At 37.1% G+C, this 24878-nt stretch overlaps 1 protein-coding gene across 1 annotated transcript in view; it reads right to left on the bottom strand.

Moving 5' to 3' along the window:
• Window positions 1-24878, bottom strand: part of HSDL2 (hydroxysteroid dehydrogenase like 2) — a 40942-nt gene that overhangs the window by 12319 nt on the left and 3745 nt on the right. The window contains exons 2-6 of the mRNA XM_012641144.1: window positions 21948-22062; window positions 16134-16237; window positions 15062-15160; window positions 4725-4919; window positions 2223-2294 (exon numbers count right to left, since the gene is read on the bottom strand). Coding sequence (XP_012496598.1) covers window positions 2223-2294; window positions 4725-4919; window positions 15062-15160; window positions 16134-16237; window positions 21948-21982 — 505 coding nt within the window. The 5' untranslated portion in view covers window positions 21983-22062. The remainder of the gene's footprint in view (window positions 1-2222; window positions 2295-4724; window positions 4920-15061; window positions 15161-16133; window positions 16238-21947; window positions 22063-24878) is intronic.

Raw genomic sequence — 24878 nt, 5'->3', positions numbered from 1 at the left:
AGATGGTGCTAACTACAGGGAAAGGAAAAGGGTAGCCAAACTAAGAATAAGTATTTCTGGCTGGGTGTGGTGGCTCACACCTGTAATCCCAACACCGTGGGAGGCTGAAGCAGGAGGATTGCTTGAGCCCAGGAGTTCAAGACCAGCCTGGGCAACATAGTGAGGTCCCATCTCTACAAAAAATTTAAAAATTAGCCGGGCATGGTGGCACGTGCCTGTTGTCCCAGCTACTTGGGAGGCTGAGGCAGGAGGATCGCTTGAACCCAGGAGTTTGAGGTTGCAATGAGCTATGATGACACTACCGTACTCCAGCCCAGGCAATAGAGCAAGCCTCTGTCTCAAAAAAAGAGTAAGTGTTTCTGAGGAGAATCCAGAACAACTGGAACAGAAGCAACTAAAACTATAACTAAATAAAAATAAACTGGAAGTTAAAAAAAATGAGTGGGCTCCCTGTGTTCCAGTGGGGGGTGGGAGAACCAATGAAGAAATGATGGTATTGCTTTTATGATGAGGAAAAACACATTTAAAGCCATGTACATAATCTATAATAATTACATATATATCACACAAACTAACATACATAGGATGAATACTGGAAAAGGTACAACCAAATGTTAACAGGGGTTGTGAGTGCAATAGGAAGGTGATCTGCTCCCCCTTTGGAAACAAGGGATATACACTGACCTCTGAGAGGTTAACTATGAAGGGAACATATCTGGACTTGGGCATGAAAAATCACTTGAAAGAGATGTTAGATCCCAGGCCAGACATAATGGACTACTATCTATATGAGTATATTAATATATCTACAGAAAATATCAAGTAGAATTGCTATAGACTAAACCAGAAAGAATAGGGGAAAGAGAGTTATAAAAGTAAATGTTCTCTCTAGCATCATTTTGGGAAGCCAAGGTGGGAGGATGGCTTGAGCCTAGGAGTTCAAGGGTAAGGTGAGCTATGATCACACCACTGCACCCCTCCAGCCTGGGTGAAAGAGTAAGATCCTCTCTCTAAAAAATTTTTTTTCTAATTTTGGAATTAAATGATCTCAGTTCACGCCTATCTTCCTCCAAAAGATAGATCCAATTTTAGGGTGTTGGGCAAAAATCAGGATTTCGTACTTACCTAAAGACTAGATTCTTCTAGACCTTGATAGGCTCTTTAGGTAATTTCTGTCATTTTATAAAGGGCTTTTTGAAAAAAAGACTGACAATTTTGTTTTTTTCTGGCTTTAATACTCTGATACATCCCTGTGGCAACTGAATCAAAGATTTAATTTTTAAAAGAGCTATCTCTGGGTAGTAGGATTGTGAGCAACTATTTTCCTTCCTATATTTCTCAAATTTTCTATAATACAAAAAAAATTTATCCTTTTTATTACCTAAGTAATTTTTAAAATTTACCTCAAAAATTTAGAAAAAGAAAAGAAAGAGAAGAGATAAGATTAAGCTGGAAATAAGGTTTGGCACTAAAATGCACTGTGGCAAGGTTCTACAGTTTGCTTAAAGCTATCGAGGAAATTTGTTCCTAAATTCTCTATCAGCATTCTAAAAAAAAAATCTATGATCACTTAGGAGATTCACAGCATCTATAAGATAAAAATGATGTAACAACACAGAAGAAGCATTCTTGTTAATAAACCATGAGAGAAATTCTTCCCACAGGTATTCATTAAAGATTGTTTCTTCCTTCAGTAAGCCACTGGCATACTGCCAGAACACAAAAACTGAAATGTAAACTCTGGACCAATTCAGGGAGGCTGTTATTGTTCCTGAATTACAGAAACAAAACAAAGTAAAACCAAAACCTTCTTTAAAGTTAATATCTTCCATAAAGTAGTCACGCAGCACAAACTGTGAAAATGGTCTTAGATGTTATTGATAATGACACATTTTTCCTTAAAATAAAATATCAACACAAAATACCTAAAGATAGTGCAGGAAAAAAAAAAACCCTGAAAAAAAGGTTATTTTTTTCAGACAGTTTTTTTTAAACCAAATGCAAAGAACATATTAATATTAAGAACTTCTTACTGGTAAATGAAAAAAAAAAACCTTCTTTACTAGAATTAACTGAGAACTCACATTACTTGTTCAGTTTAAACTAGAAAACAGTTCAAAAGCAGAAGGCAGAAGTGTCACTGTTATACGATCAACTCTATACTTTGCAAGAAATACCTTGGTACCCATATTTTCTAACATAAAATATGATATAGATCTTACCCTGTGATTCCATTTTCTTGGTAACTAGTTCTGGCTGTTCATCTAAGAAGAAATCCGGTATCAAAGGATGGCCTGAAAAATTGACCCCAAATAATCAGGTTAATGTAACAACTACAAAATATTAAGATTTTAATAGCTGTTTAATAAATATTATATCTGTTTTTATTTTAAGATCATTCTGGGGCAATGGGAAAGACCCCCATGAGAACTGTCAAACTATTCGATCTTCATTAATTTTCCTATAACTCAGTTATCTTCCTCCTCCATAACAAATTTCATTTTCAAGATTTAATCAAAAAATCACCTTTTCTGTAAAGCCTTTACTTGCTCCCCCAGGAGCCTTTGCCTTCCTCATCCTTACAGCCTTTCTGTCCTACATCCCTCTGAAGTACTCGAAACTGATTTCTTACCTGGCCCCCAGAAAGCAAGAGGTCCCTCATTAACAAAGACTTGCTTTCTGGCATTAATGCATTTGAGTCTTTTCTTTCTTCCTCTTCCTCTCACTTCATCATCATGAAAACTAAGCTATCTATTCTACCGGGTCTTATTTTCAGCTAACAGTTGTGGTTAGAAAATAAGTTAGCTGTTTTAACATAGCACTGATACTTCTAAGACATGTGCCTGCTAGGAGATTTGAAGGCCATAAAGCCCTCAAAACTGTAGTAAAGTTAGATGTTAACAATCTCAATCTCTCTCTCTCTTTCTCTTTGTTTTCTTTCTTTTTTTTCAGACAGGGTCTTGTTATTTTGCCCAGGCTGACCTCTGGCTCCTGGGCTCAAGCATTTCTCCCACCTTAGCCTCCCGTCTCTCTTTTCCTCTCTTAACTCCTGGAGGGCAGGAATCAGTTGATCTTTGTTATATTCTAGTATCATAGTACCTGGTCATATTAAGTTCTCAATACTTGACAGGTTTTAAATATAAATCAAATTTCAGATTTTGTACATAATGATACTGTCTTTAAAATCCAAAGTGGGCTAGGTGTGGTGGCTCATGCCTATAATCCCAGGACTTTGGGAGGCTGAGGCAGGAGGATTGCTTGAGGCCAGGAGTTTGAGATCAGCCTGGGCAACAGAGTGAGACCCTTTCTCTCTAAAAAAAAAATTAGCCTAATGTGGTGGCACGTGCCTGTAGTCCCAGCTGCTCTGGAGGCTGAGGCAGGAGGATTGCTTAAGCCCAGGAGTTCAAGGTTACAGTGAGGTATGATCATGCCACTGCATCTAGCCTGGACAACTCAGCGAGACCACACTTCTATAAAAAAGCAAAAACAAAAACAAAAACCTTAAAGTGATAATTACACTGCCACAGCTCCCAGAAAACCTGAATCTGGTTCAGGTTCTGCCACTTATTAGCCATCTGCTCTTAGGCAAAGGCTTAATTTCTTTGAGCCTGTTTTCTGTTTATAAATATTAACTACTAAATATTGTGAGCATACTATATGCCAGGCAGTATGCCAAACACATTATATACATTATTGCCTTTAGTTCTTACAGAAACCTGTGTGAAAGTTATCATTCTCTTAATTTTACCCATAAGTTAATTGAGGCTTAGAGTGGGTGATATGCTCAAAGTCACACAGCTAGTGACCATCAGAGCTGGAATCTGAACCTGGGTTGTCTTCTTCCAAATTTCATGTTATTAATCACTAAACAATGTTACTTCCCTCACAGGATTGCTATGAAGGTTAAACAGATAAGGTATATCAAAGTGCTTTGTGAAACTATAATCACCTATTTAATTCAGTTTCAACTGAAAACATGGGCAGGGATAATACAAATACGAACATGTGGTTTCTGTCACTTAGAAGCTCAGTTTAATGAATAATATTTAAAATATACTTTATTTAAAATATACTTTAGCACAAGTAAATACAATTCCCATTTATGGCTACATTACCTATTATTTAGAATGTATTATATTTTATATATTAAGAAAAAATCCATCATCATCTTCTTCATCATCATCTACAATTTCAGAGTTACTTTTGAACACGGGGGCCTTTTGGGAACTTCTCAAATCACACCATTGTACATAAAAAAGACCCTGTTCACTCATCTTTATCATCTGTCATTAGGCTACTCTAAGAGATTGCATTTAAGAGACAAACTTTTGAAAACAGTTAACAATCTTAAAAATTTTTTTGTAAAAACCTTCCTACTGCATCATCTGTTACTATATCCTTAAATAAAATCTTTTACTCTGTGATTTTAAGGCCAGCTTTAAAAACTAATTTTAATTCCTTATTTCAAGATTTAGAAAGACTAGTAGCTGGTATGACCTTCCCCATTTATATATCACTTCGAAAGCCCTCAACTCACTTCTATTTTTCATTTCTCTCTTTTTTTTTTAAGTTGTATTGGTATGGGTTTTTCCCTTCATTGGGAGGACAGCTTTTAAAAGAACATATTCATTTTATAATCACATAAACATGCACACAAAATAAATGTATTCACTGCAGAAAATGTGGAAAAACATATCACTACTTTTAAAAACTATAAGCATTACCTGGTTTAACTGCATAGATGTCAAAATTTTTTATTCCTTCTTCTTTTAAGATATTTTCATCAATAACAAAGTTGCCTGTAAAACTTTTTGGCTTTTTGAAAATAGAATATGCGGCATCTGCGATGATCTCAACTTTTCTACATTGGCTTTCTATACCAGATCCTCCCAGCATATCCATAGCAGCAGTGTGTATGGCTGCAGAAAACACACACACACACACACACACAATTCCAAATCAAATAATAAAACTATGAAAGTAACAAGCAAGCAAGACCCTTCATAATTATCAAAGCTAATATCTTTATTTCTCAGATGATAAAAACAAGGTCCACAGAGCTTAAGGGATTTGTCAAATGTTCTACAGACAGAACTGGCTAGAAAACACATGTTCCTCACTCTATACAACACTGCCTTATAATAAGAACTCTTTTATGAGACTCAAAGCAAAATTCACGGAGACTTCTGATTTAGAATGTTCAAGAATTTGCATGCCATTTTTGAGAGTCAAGAAAGCCAGTAAGGTATTAATATAACAGAAAGTGCACTGAGCTAAATGTCAGGTGAGTGGGATTTTTATACCAACTGTGCCATGACTTTTAGCAAGCCACTTTAACATCTTGGGGCTTCAGTAGTTTCTTCTTTCTATAATGTGGAGCTTGCTTGTCTAAGTTTATTGTGTCTCTTCCCCTGGTACTAGAAAATAGAAACTTTCCTTGTTCATCACTGTATCCCCAGTGTCTAAAATGACGAATGCATCATAAGCACTCAATAAGCACCAGTTCGGTTTTTGGGGGTCCTTTTAAAATTTAGACAATATTGTATTGTAGAAAATATTAGAAAATAAAGAGAAATAAAAGCAAGAATTTTAAAATTAAATATAATCTCCCTATCCAAGAATAATTACTGTTAACATTTGCATATAATTTTCAGTTTTAGGTGCAGATAATTTTTTTTTTTGTGACAGGGTCTCAATCTGTTGCCCAGACTACAGTGTAGCGGCATCATCATAGCTCACTGTAACTCAAACTCCTGGGCTCAAGTGATCTTCCTGCCTCAGCCTCTCAAGTAGCTAGGACTACAGGTGCGTACCACCATGCCTAGCTAATTTTTCTATTTTTTTTTTTTTTTAGAGACAGGGTCTTGCTATGTTGCCCAGGCTGGTCTTGAACACCTGGCCTCAAGCAATCCTCCTGCCTTGACATCCCAAAGTGTTAGGCTTACAGGCATGAGTCACCATAACTGGCCCAAATAACTTTTTTTTTTTACAGACAGGGTCTCACTCTGTCACACAGGCTAGGGTACAGTGGCACAATCATAGCTCACTGTAGCCTGAAACTCCTGGGCTCAAGTGAAATGATCCTTCCGCTTCAGCCTCCTGAGTAGCTAGGACTACAGGTGTGCACCACCACACCCAGGTGGTTTTTAAAAAATTTTTTGTAGAGACAGGGTCTTCTACATTGCTCAAACTCCCAGTCTCACTCCATCCTCCCATCTTGGCCTCCCAAGATGCCGGGATTACAGGCGTGAGCCACCACTGTGCCTGACCTAAATTCTATGTTCCTTATATGAAGTACCTTGAAACTCTTTAATTAATAGCCTATTATTAATTACACCCTGTCAAAATTGTGAATAGTAACATTTCAATTTGCTTACATATCCTTTTGTTTACACACAAAGCAATGAAAGTCAATTTGTTTACGTGTACTTTAGGTTTCAGAGTGTCTAGTACTTTAGATAAAACTTCTTTCCATACCATTGTTAAAATATCATTTTAAAGTACCACATACTAGAATAACTTACATACTTTAATGTACAAGATGAAGTTTGTAGCTTTTAAGTGCCATTGGCCCTTTTTCATTCATTTAACAAATAGGTATTGAGCATCATTATAAGTCAGGTGCTATTATAGACACTGGGATCAAAGGAGTGGACGAAACAGAAATAAAGCACCTATCTTCATGGAACTTACATCCCTATTTCAAAAAAATGCTCAATTAACTTAAGGAATTAACTTAGGGAATTTCCTAAAAGCATTGTTAGAAGATCCTATTCTATCTCATAACTACATTTCCTTTACTAGGAATAAATTTTTTTACTTAACCAATAGTTCAAGAGCTCTGGTCTCACTCTTGAAAGGATCTCTTATTAATTAAAAATAGCAGATAACATTCATCAGCTGTACCCTGTGCTGGGCATGCTATTACATAATTTACATACATTATCTGAATTAATTCTTAGAATCCATGAGGTAGGTACTGTTGTTACTCCCATTTTGCAGATAGCAGTTCTGAAGCACGGAGGGATTATGTAACTTGTTGAAGGTCATAGAAGCTAAAATTCAAATACCTGGCAGCTTGACTTCAGAGCCAGGCTCTTACCCACCATGCAACTAATGGGTCACATTTTGTTAACCAAAGTTCTTGGAATTCATTTATCATCTCACTCCCATAACTACAGAAATTTTCTGTAAATATAGCAATATTATCTATTTTGAGATTACATGCATACATGCACACTTCTAGTCTCAATGTAGACTATATAAATGGCATGAGAATGCTTAAAATCTCTAAATTAGAAGTCTAATAAAAGTATATCATAGGCCAGGCATGGTGGCTCATGCCTGTAATCCTAGCACTCCAGGAGGCCGGGGCCCAGGTGACAGAGAGAGACTCTGTCTCAAAAACAAAAAAAAGTATATCATATACACATATATACATGCCATGTGTGTTCTCCTAAACAATCTATCATTACCTTAACAATCTTTCTAGGGAAGATACAAAGAAGGCACAACTAGATACTCAAAATCAAGAAGTAGGCCAGAGAGTTCTTCTGAACAAAGATTTTACAATGCCAAGAAGCTAACCCAACAGGTTATAAAAACTGATAACAATAAAAACAGGTTAACAGTAGGATCAATCAAATGAAATTCACTGATGATTTCTGGGAAAGAAAATAAGCAAGATTTTTAATGAAAGCAGATAAGCCTTGGATCACAAGAATCATAAGAGTGACCCTAAAACTTAAGTCTTTTTAAGGAATAATCGGAGAGACATTTAATAGCCTCTAACTGATTCTCCTGATTACAGTTTACTTAAAACAGTGATGGCTGGGTGTGGTGGCTCATGCCTGTAGCCCTAGCACTTTGGGAGGCCAAGGTGGGAGGATCGTTTGAGGCCAGAAGTTCAAAACCAGCCTGGGCAATAGTGAGACCCTGTCTCTGCAAAAAATTTAAAAAATTAGCTGGGCATGGTGGCACACGCCTGTGGTCCCAGCTACATGGGAGGCTGAGGCAGAAGGATCACTTGAGCCCAGGAGCGTGAGGTTGCAGTGAGCTATGATTGTGCCACTACACTGTAGCCCAGGGAACAGAGAAAAACACTATCTCTAAATAAATAAATAAATAAAAATTTTAAAAGTGACAAAAATCTTAAAACTAATCAAAGCATTCCTTTTATATAAACATATAAGGTGCATATCAGGCTTAAAATATCAGCATTGCCTTTGACTCCTCCTCTGAGGAGAGAACTTGTCTCACCTCTTTAACACCTGCCAATCCCCACCAAACTCACATATACGCTTGTGTGTGTTCCACTGAACCAATGATACCACTGATTATAAAGTGTACCATTGCTTTACATAACACTAAGGAAACAAAAGGAAAGGAAACAAAGGAAACAAAAAAGCTGCCAATTAAACTATTATATATCATTCAATGTAAGATACATACTGATATCAGAGATGTAAAAATGCAAAACATTTTGATATCAGAGATGTAAAAATGTAAAACATGGCATCTCAGAATCAACGAAGTATGGTATAAACTGTTTAACCTAGTCAGTGAATAGGTCCCTTGAAAAACAGGGAAACTAGTTTCGGTTTCCAGCACCAGAGACGGCAAGGAAGCCAGCTACCACCTTGTTTCCTCACCTTCCCTGGTTAGTTGAGTTCCCATATCTATTTGTAATGTGGCCCAGGTGACAGAGGACTGCTGCTGTTCTGTGATACTTCTCTTGCCTTCCTCTCTGCTGCTGTTACCAAATCAGTAGCTGCCATTCCCAGACTCCCCACCCCAAGCCCACATAAAACCCACGCAAAAGTGGACTTTCCTGCTTCTACCACACTTGTCCAGACTGGTCAAGAGGTAAGAGGCAGCAGGCATTTTGAATAGCAGGCGTCACCCCTCCCTCCCTCTCCACCCTTCATTTTAGCAGGAACTATGTAATAGGTCTTGTAAGAAGAAAAAATTACAACCCTGGAAGTAACCTCACTGGGGGCCTGAGATCCTCACGTTGTGAAACTGTTAGAGGCTTGCCCTCTGATCCCTTCTCTGGATGTGTTGAATTCAGCAGAATGCAAGTGCTAAACCCAGGAGGGGCAATAAAGCTCATGTTGAGAAGAGACATTGAGCTGAGAGAGGCCAAACAGTAGACCAGGACACTGTTGTGATTGTAGAGAATATATGTTATACTGTATCCATTCCATTAAGTGCAATAAATCTCCTTTTCCTTGAAAGGCAATAATGTTGGGAGATTACTTCTGGTTCCAGCTGACATAAAGGAAGTCACTCTACACAGCCTAAAATGAGTGTGTTTTTTTAGATAGAGGGCTCTCCAACAGCCAAGAGCCTGGACACCCTCTCAAATCCATTTCTACTTCTCTATTTTCATTGCCTTACTCATGAATAATGTAATGTTCTAGCTAGCTTTGCTGCCTCCTCTCCCTACAATCTTATAAGCCATCCTACATTCAGATACCAGATTAAACTTCTTTTTTTTTTTTTTTGAGACAGAGTCTCGCTCTGTTGCCCGGGTTAGAGTGCCGTGACGTCAGCCTAGCTCACAGCAACCTCAAACTCCTGGGCTCAAGCGATCCTCCTGCCTCAGCCTCCTGAGTAGCTGGGACTACAGGCATGTGCCACCATGCCCGGCTAATTTTTTCTATATATATATTTTTAGTTGTCCAGATCATTTCTTTCTATTTTTTAGTAGAGACGGGGTCTCGCTCTTGCTCAGGCTGGTCTCGAACTCCTGACCTTGAGCGATCCACCCGCCTTGGCCTCCCAGAGTGCTAGGATTACAGGTGTGAGCCACCGCGCCTGGCCCCAGATTAAACTTCTTAAACCTCATCGATAACCTTATCACTGCTCCCATTTTCCCTTTGTTTACTATTACTCTCCAGCTTTTAAAATTTTCCAGTGGCTCTCCACTGAATACAGTTTAAAATTTAAGCTCCTAAACTTGGCAGACAAGACCTGGGGCTTACTTCATCCATCTTTCCACACACCCTCACATCCACCCAACATTCCAGTCAACCTGAACAACTTCAGTTGCTCAAGTTCAGTGGGAAATAACAAGCCCACACCCTATCATACATACACCACATCAAACTCCTTGTAGTTCCACCAAACACAGTACCTCTGCAGCCTTTGCATATGTTGTTCCCCTCTGCCGAAGAATGTCTTGCCCAGTTTTCCTTCTTATTAATTGCAACACCCTCTTGAGATCTTATTTCAGTTGTTTACCTTCTTTTGAAAATCTCCTTCCCTGAACCTTTAACCTGAGCTACACGGCCCTTCTGTTGTGTTTCAAAAGCACCCTGTACGTGATTTATTATACCATGTTTCACCAGGAACATGACTGTCAATTCAATTTACTGTGTCAAGCCTTGGACCAAATGATATCACAGGCTCCAAGATATCTCGTAAAACCTTCTAAAACAAACATCTCACAGCTAAAGCAAAGATCTTGGCAATGAGGTGTTTCTCCTGATGATGCTGATAATGTCCTCCCTATTTTCTCTGCCATTCAGTGTTCTCTCTCGTACATAAGCTCTGTCCAGAAGTTCTATTTTGGAGCTAGGCAGAAGGTAATCATACCACACATTCATTTGTTCACTCATTCACCAAATATTTACCAAATGTCTACAATGATTATAATAAAATGAATGAAGCAGATTTTGTCCCTGTCCACAAGGAGTTTTCATTCCAGCAGGGAAGACATTAAACAACCATACTTATAAATTAATTATGAATACTGTTAAGTGATGTCAAAGAGAGGTACAGACTACTAAATCCCACGGTCAGTCCCCATCTTATAAGAACTGTCAGCCACATTTGACACAACCAATCACTCCCTGTCCTCCCTGAAACACTTTCTTCAGTTGGCTTTCATCTACTCTTTCGGTTTCTTCTTACCTTACTCTCCTATGCAGGTCTTCTTCTTCTTCCCAACCTTTTAATGTTGTGATGGCCAATGGTCCTTTCTCTTCTATTCACTCCCTAGATTTACACACCATCTATAAGCTTTGTACACCATCTAGGCTGATAACCCACAAATTTTCATCTCTAGCCTAGACTTCTCTCCTGACCCCCAGACTTGCAAGACCAGCTGCCTAGTGACCATCTCCACTTGGATATTCAGTCACAATGCTCCCGACCAAATTCGCAATCTTGCTCCCCAACTTGCTTTATCTGCAGCTTTGCCCATCTCAGTTCCTGAAAACTCCACTGTTCTAGTTACTCAAGCCAAAAATCTTGGAGTGGTCCTTGATTCTTCTTTTTCTCTCACATCCCATATCCAATCCATCAGCAGTTTCTGTTGATTCTACCTTCAAAATATATCAGAATCTGGCCACTCTCTATCACCTTTACTGCTATCATCCTGGTCATAGCAGCCAAAATCTGTCCCTACGTTACTGTAATAGCCTCCCAACTATTTCTCCCTTTGCATCCCAAGAACCTAGGCCCATAAGAACAGCCAGAGAGATCCTTTTAAACAGTTACGTTAGATCAGGTCCCTCCTCTGATTGAAACCCTGCAACAGCTCCTCATTTCACTCAGAGTAAAAGCCCGAGTCTTGACAAGGACCTATGACATCTGACCCCCATTTCCATATGGACACAATCTTACCATTTCCTACTACTTTCCCCTCATTCCAGTGACACTGGACCTTTGCATGGGCAGCAAACAGATCCCCAAGACTAAGTCCATTACCTCTTTCAAGTCTATGCTCAAATGTTACCTTCTCAAAAAGGCCAAACCTTTCTACCCTATTTAAAATTGCAACTTTCCCTCCCCAACACCTGACAATCCCAATCCCCCTTATTCTATTTTTTTTCACAGCATTATCACCTTCCAGCATAATATAAACTTTATTATTCATTATGTTAATTGTCTATTGTGTCTCTCCCAATTAAGCTGTAAATTCCTTAAGGGCAGATGTTCTTATCTATTTTGTTTTCTGATGTATCTTAAGCAAGTAGAACAAAGCTTGACACATAATAAGTGTCCAATACATTTTTTAAAAAATTGTTTTTAGAGAAGGGGTCTCACTATATTGTCCAGGCTGGATTCGAATCCCTGGGCTCAAGCAATCCTCCTGCCTCAGCCTCCCAAGTAGCTGAGATTACTGGGACATGCCACTGTGCCCAGCTCAATAAATGTTTGTTGTATGAATAAAATTTAATTCTTAGAGTCAGATTAGGCTTTACATTATTTTTAAATTTTTTGACTATGACCCACAACAGGTAACACTTTTACCAACATGATTTGGAATACACAAATATATACACTCACAAACATACACTTATTTTTTACTTATATATGACATTTATATATGAAACAAAAGTGTATGAAACAATACTGACCGTTCCTATGTGCAATGCTGTCTAATATTTTCTATTCTATTTCATCAGAAATAAAACAAAACAACAATAACAAAACTCTGGCTGCTACCCACTAAATCAATTTCACAATCCACTAAATTGATTTCATGCCTCACTAAATTGATTTCTGATTCACCAATGAGTTCTGACATATAGTTTGAAAAATACTGGAGACGTGCCTTTTTCACTCTCATCTTTTTCCCTATTGCAAAGAATATCACTCTTTAGAAAGTCTTAAAAGAACTGTATCTGCTACAGAAACATAAGGGAAACAGAGAAACAATAAAACATGGCTCTGGTCCCGCAGTGGGCCAGGAAAGAAAGGAGTCTTGGTCAAATTGCAGAAGAAAGGAATTTAAGCAAATTTATTCCTGGAGTCCACAGAAGAAAGGAAAGATGGTGACTGCAACCACCAAGTACTCCTAAGAGCCACTCAGTAGCAGGCCCCAGTGCTCCTGAAATTCCACAGCCCCTTGTTTCCCAGTGTCTATACCACAGGCTATGAGATCTTTCAATTATGTTTGGAGCTAAGGAAATCCCTTCATCCAGAACATAGCAGAAGGGAAGCAAAGATGAATTCTCAGCTTGGTGTGGTGGAGCATACCTATAATCCTACTTGGTGGGAGGATCTCTTGAGGCCAGGAGTTCAAGGCTGTAGCGTACTATAATTGTACCTATGAATAGCGACTATACTCTAACCTGGGCAACAGGGCAACACCCGGTTTCTAAAAAAAAAAAAAAGAAAAAAGAAAGAAAAAAAGAAAGCAATTTCTCACATGTTTCTAAACTAGAACTATGGATATGTTTTATAATGCTGTATGGGCCAGTTCAGTTCAAGAGTATCCCTACAGGTATAATAATTCTTTGCATAAATGCTAGATTAAATGTGCTTTTAAAGACTAACTTCTACCAACCCAGTACACACTAGATAAAAAGGCCAAAGGAGGAGAGAGGAAAGGGAGCACGCAGTAAAATGAGAAAAAAGAAACCAAGGGTGTAAGAATTAGAAAGGAAGAAATACATGCCATGATAGATTATATGATTACCTACTTAGAAAATCCAAGAGAATTTAGATAAATTATTACAATCATCAAGAAAGTTTAGAAAGGTAATTGTCTATAATTTTAAAATCCAAAAGCATTTCTATATGCTAGCACCAAATTGAAAATATCATTTTTTAAAAGATACTATCTAGAGTTGTGGCTGTCCCAAGATGAGACTGTTAGAATGGGCCTTTCCTTTCCCAATATGCCCCTGCTCATGAGTTCTTTGTAATTCAATGACTTCCACATCTCCCCCTTCCCCAATTTCTAAGTTTTAAAAAAGGAGTTTGTGCTTTTGGCTAGAGCGCTTTCTATGGGCCCCAGTCTGTCCTCAGCCAAGAGGGGAACAAACTCCTTCACTAGCTTCTCACTTCTCTTACAGCATGAAAGTCTTGCTCATTCCTTCCTAGTCCTCCCTGCCCACTACCCCAGCAGCAGCTCCACTCAGAGGGGTTTGATGGTAGTTGGAAAGGGAGGACAGCAAGCACATGAGTTCCAGAAGTCATCTCCCCAGAAACTCCCTCTTCCCTCAAATTAAGTAAAAGATTCCAATTTGCCATTGATATGTTTTCAAAAAATGTAATGAAGAAACTTTCAAAAGGAATCCAAAAATATCATTCATTCACGAATATCTGAGTGACCATTGTGTGCAAGGCACTACCCCAGGAGCAGAAACATCAGTGCTGATGAAGACGATTCTTTGGAAAGGGGTCACACTGATTTTCTGTTTAAGTTCCATTGTCAGTATAATAAAGGTTCTGCAAAATTTTTAATGAGTGAAATGAAAAAGTGGTTCCCACTATGTATTCTCTTTGTCATACTTTTCTGGGATGAGATTGTCATTTAGACTTAAGATGAAAGAAGTTAATGTTTTTATGGGCATTACCTACTATTAATAAGTATATATGGAAAGAGAAATAAATTATCTTCCCTTTTTCTTCCTTTATGCTATTTTGATACAGAAGTGGAAAGTAAGAACCAACAAAAAATACAGGCTTTCACTTTTTCTCGTTTTTGCTAGCTCTCCCTCATTTTTATACATCTTTTTCCCCAGCCTGGAAGCCATCAACTGTGTTTTACCATAACTGTAAATCTGCACCCAAAGCCCAGGCATATATGCAGATTTCTCTGTCATCTCATAGGGTTCTAGCACCCTGCGAACCTAGAAGAATTCATGCGAAAGTACAGATAATCTAGCTTTTTATAAAGGAAAAAGACAAAGGTAGTAAGAATACAGGAAAGTTTAAAAGCATTTGTTGGGAGGTGTGAGGAGAAAACAAAAGCATGAGAATCTACAGAATTCAGTTAGGTTCCAAAGACAAAGATAGAGAAAGGGTTAGGGAAGTGCAGTTTCTCCTGGTGGCCTTCAGGAGACTCTTCAAGTGTCCCAGTGGTCAATGTTCCTACTAGAGCTACTGGCTGAAGACTCAGTCGTGTAGTCCAAGTCAAAGCTGGAAGATGATTGAAAAGGGTCTTACGCCGTACAACAAAATTCAACTTGTTTCCCAACAGACAAATTGAAGTTACTTTTGACTGTCTACTCACTCCCACCTCACTACACCCAGGATGCATCTCAGAAGTGTCAAGAACAATAAGTGAAAATCTAATAAATGAATTTTAGTAAGTGCACACCTGTTTTAGGCCACAATGCATTGACTGCAATTTCACCTTTAAATTCTTCTGCCATTCCAAGCACACACATAGACATACCATACTTAGCAATGGTATAAGCTGAAAGAAACCACAAAGAATAACAATTTAATTAAGAAACAAATTAATTTCTGAGTAGAAATAACCAAATTCTATTACTATTTTTTCCCTGATATATTTTTGAGAATTATTTTTAGTAACAAAAAGTATATAAAATATAATTTTTAAAGGTACTATTTTTGAAAGAACAGTTTTTATAGAATTGAATAAAGATGCACTAGTTTTATATATTTCCATTCTAATATTTGATTAGAAGAAAAGAGACAGTAATAAACTTTCATTTTCCCTAACAGTATGAGGGTAAATTACATTATGATTTCTTAATCTGTTTTTTCTTTTCTTTTTAAAGAATGAAAGTGATTATTTAAAGGAAAACTACTGTTAGTTAAAAAAAAAGTTGCAATTTCATTTAACCTAGTCAATTACAGCAGAATTTCTTTTAGTTTTGCTCTGCAGGTTCCTATTCCAAGTGCCTTTCCAAATGTTAGTGACTTATGTTGAAATAAAAACTAAGTATCTGGATACAACTACTTTAAAGGAGGCACCTATACATAAATCTTGCAACTTAGGCTATTTCCCACGAATCATTAGTTTGCTATGACAGGTAAAGTATTTCATGAATAGTTTTTAACCCACTTTGTTGAAGAATAAATTACATATAATAAAACACACCCATCGGGACATAAAAGACCTTTCTGAGATGATAGAAATCCATATCTCGATTTGGGTATTGGCTATACAGATATATACATTTGTCAAAACTCATCAAAATGAACCATTAAGATCTGTGTGTTTTATTGAATGTAAATTATACCTCAATTTTTAAAATTACATATAAAGGATTAGGAATCTAGCACTCCCAAAAATGATATTATGGATTTGGCATAGAAAATTCAATGTTGGATGCTATGTACAGATTGTGATTGTATCATAGATATGCAGATTTAATTCGAAACAAATTAACCGCAAACCATCCCCTCACCCTATCACCTACCACAGTGCTGTTTGAACCATATTGGATTTAGGTTCAGTGGTGGGCTGAGATTAAGGATATGAGCAATTTTACTCTTTTTCAAATAAGGAATACATGCTTTAGATCTGAAAGTAAAAGAAAACACAAGTCAACTTAATTGCTTTCTAACTTCTCTACTTTTTAAAGTTATATTTTAAACTACTACTACAGAGCAACTGAACTTGCTCAGTAATCTGTAGGGGTCGTTTTGTTTTGTTTGTAGGGCACTTCTGTTTGCCCTTTAGAATGAAGATAGGAAAAGCAACTGATTTTCATCCTTTGAAACTCAGCTTTAATGGCCTGGCAACATGATTTGCTTGATGAAAATAAGCAGACACATTAGCCCCCCTCCCTTTTTTTTTTTTTTTGAGACAAAGTCTCGCTCTGCCACCCCCAGTAGAGTACAGTGGCATCATGGCTCACTGCAACCTCACTGGGCTCAAGCAATCCTCCTGCCTCAGCCTCCCAAGTAGCTGGGACTACAGGTGTGCGCCACCACGCTCGGCTAATTTTTTTTCTATTTTTAGTAGAGATGGGGTCTTGCTCTTGCTCAAGCTAGTCTTAAACTCCTGAGCTCAAGTGATCCTCCCACCTCAGCCTCCCAGAGTGCCAGGATTACAGGCATGAGCCATCCTACCTGGCCTACATATTAGCCTTAAACCCAACTCAACCACAACTGTCCCAGATTTTCCTTCCTCAACACACACACACAATTTTCAGAAACAGTTAATGTACTTGTTAGTCAGCACTGTGGTAAAGTCAGACAGACCTGGGTTCGAATCCTGCTTCCGCCCCTTCATTGCATGACCTTGGGCAAATTATATAGCATTCTAATTCATAGTTTTCTCCCCTGTCAATGTTGGTAATACCTCCTACCATCTAGGATTGACCAAGGGATTAAACTTAGATGACATAGAAGAGACACTTAGGATGGTGCATACTCTAAACATGAAAAAAATAATCACTATTATTAGTATTTCACATGCTGATTTATTTCATCTTGGTAGGCATAGTACTTTTACTACATTGGGACTATAATTTAGTAATATAACTCCCGATACATTCCCAAATTTAATTTGCACCAATATTAACTGCAACATGCCTTTGAGCAATATATAGTTTTACTTTTAAAAAGTCACTCATAAAAGTAGGCAATTTATTTTATAAAAGATTCAGGTCTAATATTTTAAAAATTTTAATTATTAAGTTATAATGTCATTAGCTAAATAACATATTATACCTTAAATAATCTGTAGCTTTATTTTAGCTTTATTTCACTTTTAATGACTTGTAACACTTTGAACTAGTCCATTCTTATTTCAAGTAAGTTTTTTAAATTACCAAATGTATAACACTGGCGCTGCCAATTGCAATATTGGTTCAAACTTACAAACCAAATACACTAAATATCACTAAAGGTTTTTTGTATGTATTGTTTTTCATTTCCAAAGGGGCTTCAATTTTATGGGGGTGAGGTGGAAAGGGACAAACAATATTGCAGCTGATTCTCATTAAAACAGTGAAACTGAACCTCAAAGCATCAGTAACAAACAAACTAAACCTATTCCAGGAAATAAGACCATATTTTACAATCAAAGGAAAGAGCTCATTTCATTTACATTATAAACAGAAGCTTTCCTTTCATCTATTAGACAAAACTTTTCCATCTGCACCTTGCCAGCCTGGCCCTCAACACTGCTAATCTTTCATCAGATGCACCTGTCATGGCAACATGCCCTGTATCTTATATAGGCATACTAATCCCTCCAGCTTAATAAAATAGTTAAGTTTATTGAAAACTTACTGTGTGCCAGGCACTGCATTTACTGCTTTTCCTGAATTATTTTACTTTGTCAGGGTTGCAAACTCAAAGGCCTATAGGGCATTTGAGTAAATGAATAAAGCAAGCTGGGAATAAGAAAAATCAACTATTCAGAAATACAATTGAACTTTACTACTAAACCTCTATTGGTATTTAACATGATACAAACACATATAATACTGAAGAGAATATACTAAATTAAAATTGAAAGATACAAATTAAAATAGAAGTATTTCATTATGAATTTTAATTTTATAACATCTTTCACAGAGGACGAAAAACCTGACAGTTTTCTTTGACCCAAGGGTCAATGTCAGGTCCTTCACCTAACATTGCAATACAAGTTTAACTGGGAGCAAGATTTAATTTTATTAGTATCATTTTTAAAAAATTAGCTGTTCATAAAGGTAGGAATTTTCAACAGTGAATAGAATCTTTGTGCAAGGGTTTTTATTTTTAGAGTATCTACTCCTCAGATATTTGTAGATCTGTTATTCTAACCTACTCACATTTAGTTTTTAGCACTTTAGTGTCCAACAGCTTATAGCTTCTGTTTGTAGTTATTCAACTATACTAACAGTATTCATTGAGAAAGGTAATGGAACAAGGTTAGTGCATTTTCCTATAGTTTGAAATCAGGGTTTTTTGGTTTGGTTTTGTTTTTAATTGAGCCTTCAAATCTAGAAGTATGGTTTAGGCCATCATGTTCATTTTTGGAAAATGACCTCAATATGGGAAAGTGGACCAGATTGCTCTTGCCATATGGCTTTCCAAAGACATAATTTCACAAGGAAAGAGTAAAGAGAATCATCCATTTGTGTATATATAAGTCATAATATTAGCTAAAAAGGCTGAGTCTATAGTTATGATTACCAATTTTGACAAATCTACATACAATTCAATACTTTACTTGCATTAATCATCTCTTAGAAAGATAATATGTCCATTTTTAACTTTTTTAGCAGAGAGCAATTCCTAGTAAACAATACAATGAATGAATTTAATTTTTTCACCTTTGCAAAACATATCTACATTAGTTTAGATTTCAGTAAGTCTAAAGTTAATACTACAGTAGCACAGTCTATAGTTATGATTAATAACTTTGACAAATCTGCCATAAACTTTCAAAGACATTTCTCAATACCTAACAAGTCAATTCCTGATATTCATGTCATATGTACCCAGTCTAAAAACTTTTAATCACATCAAAATTCTCCTGATACCATAAATAAATTTAACCAGGTACATGGTACGGGCCGAGTAACCCTTATCCAGGGTTGGGTTATGAACTGCTTGGGACCAGAAGTGTTTCAGATTTCAGATTTTGAAATATTCACATTATATTATACTTACCAGTTCAGCATTCGTAATCTGAAAATCCAAAATCCAAATGCTCACTGGAGCACTGTTGAGTTCATCATATTGGCACTCAAAAAGTTTCAGATCCTGGAGCATTTCGGATTTTCAGATTAGAGATACTCAACCTGTATATTTATATCTGTGGCTTCAACATCTATAATAGAAACTGCCACAAATCATTAAACTTATTCACACAACGTGCCCTTCTAAGCTTTAATTTAGCAGGCTGAGTGGTAGTATTCTTGGTTAGGTTTATATTTTAAAACACTCGTTTAAACAAAGTACGTGCATTTAACTGAAATTCTTTCACAAAGTTTCCAGCTGCAAAAGATTTTGATGCCCTGATAATTTTTTCATGTAACACATAACAGTATCACACAGCAGCACTACCTATTTTATTTGAAAATAAATATAACCCTATTGAAAAATGAGTCTTTTTTCTAGTTAAGTTTTTCATCACGATCTTTTCTGCATGTTTACTATAATTCTCACTATGGTTTGATTCAATATGGTTTCATTCAGTAGAGACATACCTCACATATTGAATTTGTAGAAATATGCCTCACATCTACAAAGAAGCAAGCTCTCACCCATTTTACTTGAACATACGGCCCTCTTGGCAAAAGTCTCATTTTCCCACTTCAGATAGAGACATAATTATGGGAAATATTTTACTTTCTTGTTTCATATAAGAAAAACAACAGTGCAAGCACAACGAATAAATGGTAACTTTTCAGTCTGTCCTCAGCATCCAGAAGACAAGACATCTCATGCCCCATCACATAAGGCAGCTGATACTCTGGCACTCAGCTACAGCAGCTAACTGTTGCCATATGGGAATCCTGCCTATATGTGGCCAGATTTTCCAGCATTTCAAGAAAAGCTGGAAATCTGGAGTTTTCTGTAAATCTTCTTTTTTTTTTTAACATAGGCAACTAATGAACTGTCGAATGTAGGTAACTAATGAAAACAAATTTTTTAACACTGTCTAGGCCAAGTTTTGCAGTTCCAGCAAAACACATCTGAGGGCAAAATTCAGGACTCTAACTTAACAACTTATACATTTAACCTTCATGACCAACCCTATAACATATTCCTTTATTTTAGCCATTTTACAAATGAGGAAATCGAATGTGCAAGAGGGTTAACTTACTTGCCCAAGCTCACAAAATAGCAAGTTATGAGGGGTGAGTGTTAGGATTTGAATCCAGACAGTCTTACTTCAAAGCTTAAGCTCCTAATCACCTGTTCTGTGTATAACAAGATACATATAAGGCAGGGAAGGAAGCTCTCCGCCGATGTATCCTTATATCCACACGGAAAATGATAGAACCTGAGGGTAAATAAACAAATAAGAACGGGCACAGTGGCTCAAGCCTGTAACCCTAGCACTTTGGGAGGTGGAGATGGAAGGATCACTTGAGCCCAGGAGTTCAAGACCAGCCTGGGTAACAGTGAGATGCTGTCTCTACAGAAAACTTAAAAAATTAGCTGGGTGTGGTGGTGTACGCAGCTAGTCCCAGGTACTCAGGCCAAGGCAGAAGGATATCCTGAGCCAGGAGTCTGAAGTTGCAGGGAGCTATGATAATGCCACCGCACTCTACCCTGGGTGACAGAGCAAGACCCTGTCTCAAAAAAGAAAAAAAAAAAACAAAACAACTTAGGTTTTAGTATGTAAGTAACTGTAAACTCATTATGAATCACACTTTAAGGTAACCAACAGAAAGGCTAAGGCTATCTTGGGCATCATCAGGGGAAATGTAGAATATAGAATGAAAGATGTCACTGCATTTGAGCCTGGGCAACACAGCCAGACTCTGTCTCAAAAAAAAAAATTAAAAATTAAAAACAAAAATAAAAATAAAGAAACAAATAAATGGACAAATAAAAAGATGGATTGTCTGACTAATCCAGAACAGATCAGGACTATATTCTCTTTCATTCTATAATGCCTAAGATAGCATTAGCCTTTTTCTTGGTTACCATAAAGTGTGATTCACAATGAGCTTACTGTTATTTATATATTTATATAACAGATAACTGACTGCAACCTCAAACTCCTGGGCTCAAGAGATCTTCCCACCTCAGCCTCCCAAGTAGCTAGGGCTACAAGTAGGCACTACCATGCCAACTAATTTTTTTAAATTTTTGTAGAGATGGGATCTTGCTATGTTGCCCAGGCTTGCCTTGAACTCCTGGGTTCAAGTGATCCTCCCACCTCCACTTCCCAAAGTGCTGGGATTACATGCGTGAGCCACTGTGCCCGGCCCAAGTCTTTTTTCTTTCTTTTAACCCGTCTTTTTTAGAGGAAGGCAAGACTATTGCTAGCTTGAGTAATCAGAAGAATATGAAAGACACAGTACATATATACTTATACACACAAATATTTGAGAATGTTTGAGCTATACTTTAGTTTTTATTAGATTCACAGAGCAAAGGAACACATAATAAAACTATTTAAAATACTGTCCACTGACTTTGAAATACTTTTAGGCCCTTATAAGGATTGACTAGATTTTAAACTGTACTATTAATTTAGTTCAAATCTGTTTACTACTAAGTTTTCTGAGAAAACACTGCAACATCCTCCCATACAACTCTTTTTTCTCACTTACGTAAGGTAGGTGCCTCTAGTGTTCACATTCATCATCAAATCCACTCTCTTTGTAGGTGTTTCCAATGTGTTGGTCAAGCTAATAGCACTGGCATTATTCACCAAAATATCAATTCCTGTTTTCAAAATAATCAATTTCATTTTAATATGTCAGACTTTTTTATCACAAAATTGAAAAGCATTTATGCTATATATTTGACAACCTCAGTTGATTCACAAATACAGTCATACACCACATAATGACATTTCAGTCAATGACAGACTACATATACAATGGTAGTCCCATCAGGTTATAATACTGTATTTTTACTGTACCTTTTCTATGTTTAGATATGTTCAGATACACAAATACTTGCCATCATAGGCATTGTGTTACAAATGTCTACAGTATTCACTACAGTAACATGTTGTATGGGTTCATAGTCTAGGAGCAATAAGGTATCCCGTATAGCCTAGGTGCGTAGCAGGCTAGACCATTTAGGTTTGCACAAGTATGCTCTACCATGTTCGCACAAAGATGAAATTGTCCAACTATGGATTTCTCAGAACGTATCCATGTCATTAAGCAACACACGACTCCACTTCTTTTAGATAATATGACTGACCAATATACCAGTGTAAGACTGGTAGCTATATCAAAACAGCACCTGCATGATTTTCACTGGCACAATGGAGATACAGCCAATCTCCAGAGCTCCGAGTGAGACTATAACGAGGTTTAGTCCTTAGTGGTTTGTAGCTTCCACTGCTGTTTTCTTACCTCCTGGTCTTTCCTCCCTGTCTCCATTGAAACCTTAGGCCAAATTCCTTAAACTCTTCTCTCCTCTCTAGCATGTTCTGAAGGCCTGCCCCACTTCTAAGCATACTAATCTCCCTTTCTCCCAAGACCCCTCATTTCAAGGGAAGGGTTCCTTTCTGGTCTTAGGAATTGGGAAAAGAAAAAGATCTAGAGTTTCAATGCCCTAGAGGCAAATCACTGAAGTGGATCAATTTTGTTTTAATGACTCATACACACACATGTGCACATACACACACACACACACACACACATACATAGAATAACTGTTATTTCTGCATCTTCTACCCAGTTCCTATCCATATACAACATATTTTGTTTATAGCTATATGCTATAAATATTAATATTATTAAATGAAAATATTATTAATAATATTATTGATATTATTAAATGAAATATTAATAATATTAAATGAAAATGGTAAAATACAAAACTATGTCAAACATTTCCCTTGTTTCTACATGGTCTTCAATATTATTTTTAAAGGGTATTTAAAGAAGGTTGTACATATGAATGAACTTAATGCCACTGAACTGTATACTTAAAATGGTTATAACCACAAATTTTACTATGTGTATTTTACCACAATTTTTAAAAATTAAAAAATAAATGCAAAAAAAAGGGCACTTCAAGTAGAAATATCACAATTTCTGCTTCTGGGGTTGGATTGTTGCAATTAACATCTTTTATTATCCTTTTTTACCCCCTTCTTTCAAAATATGTGGGTAATGATTTAAATAAGCTTATTAAATTCACTAAAATATTTCAGTCACAGGTACCCTTTCTTAATAGATAGTAACATTATAAAATTTTGATCACATCCTCATTTCCCATATCCTCAATTCCCATATCCTTTGTGTAGAGTTTGTGTTGTTAATGTTTTCTCAAAATGTATCCTTAGAATAATTCTGGATTCAACTATATTGCATTTTATAGCTCCATATAACACAACTCAAATTTAAGTAAATCATCTGTGTATCTGAGATAAGTTCCAGGTCCTGTGAGTATTAACTTTCCAGAATGAACATCATAATGATGGTTGCTTTCATAAGTGGCAAAGACCTATGAAAAGAATTTTTAAATCCAGGCCATGCTTCTCAGTCCATAAAGCTGAGAGTTGCTCAACCACATCACCATGAGATAATCACTGAGTGGCTACTCTACACAAGGCACTCTCCTAGGGCCTAAGAGACAGGAAGATGATATTCACTAAAGGAGAAGCCAGGTAGGAACAGAGCAAATTGAGTGTAGGTCTGGAGAGATGCGGGACTGATGAGTATATATACCACAGACGTAGAATTACCCTACTTAGGGAGATGAAGCTAGTGAGGACTGTCCCAATCAATGGATGCCTTGAGCAAAGCCAGACTTTACTGACTTTATCTTTCTCATTTTGGGATAACAAGTGACAAATATCTTAACAAAGCAAATATCTGAGCCTGAAGGCAAAGAAATCAGATGAGGAATGCAGATATGCTCATTTGGCAAACTGTATGTGACTTAGCCATGATAGAGGGGGAAAGGGGCCCAATTTAAGAGACAGGTTAAAATTTCTAAACTCAGATGAGCCAGATTACAATGGATCAGGGAACAACAGTGGGAAATGATACACAAAAGCATATATGTGCCTATTGAAAGAAAAAAAAGGTAGAAGGAAAGAATGCTTCTCTGCTTTATGAAATGCATCATTTACTCAAGGCCTGAAAAAAACTGAAGGTGAAGGAAGACAAGGTGATAGAGAGTACCATGTAACAAAGAATCCTAAGGGCACAGGTTTGAAAATGTCATCAACTGCTCAGAACTTTATTAAGGACAATTCTCCAGCAGAGACAAATATCAGGACAGGCTGGGTGCAGTGGCTCACACCTGTAATCTTAGCACTCTGGGAGGCAGAGGCGGGAGAATTGCTTGAGCTCAGGAGTTTGAGACCAGCCTGAGCTAGAGCGAGACCTGTCTCTACTAAAAGTAGAAAAATTAGCCAGGTGTGGTAGTGCATGCCTCTAGTCCCAGCTACTCAGGAGGTTAAGGAAGGAGGATTGCTTGAGCTCAGGAGTTTGAGCTTGCTGTGAGCTATGATGGCCTCACTGCAATCTAGCTGGGGTAACAGCAAGACTCTGTCTCAAAAAAAAAAAAAA

Source organism: Propithecus coquereli, unplaced genomic scaffold (assembly GCF_000956105.1).
Source record: "Propithecus coquereli isolate 6110/MARCELLA unplaced genomic scaffold, Pcoq_1.0 Scaffold163, whole genome shotgun sequence".
Classification (NCBI taxonomy): domain Eukaryota; kingdom Metazoa; phylum Chordata; class Mammalia; order Primates; family Indriidae; genus Propithecus; species Propithecus coquereli.
The sequence above is the reverse complement of the archived record's forward strand: the minus strand, read 5'-3'. Positions and strand labels throughout refer to the sequence as shown.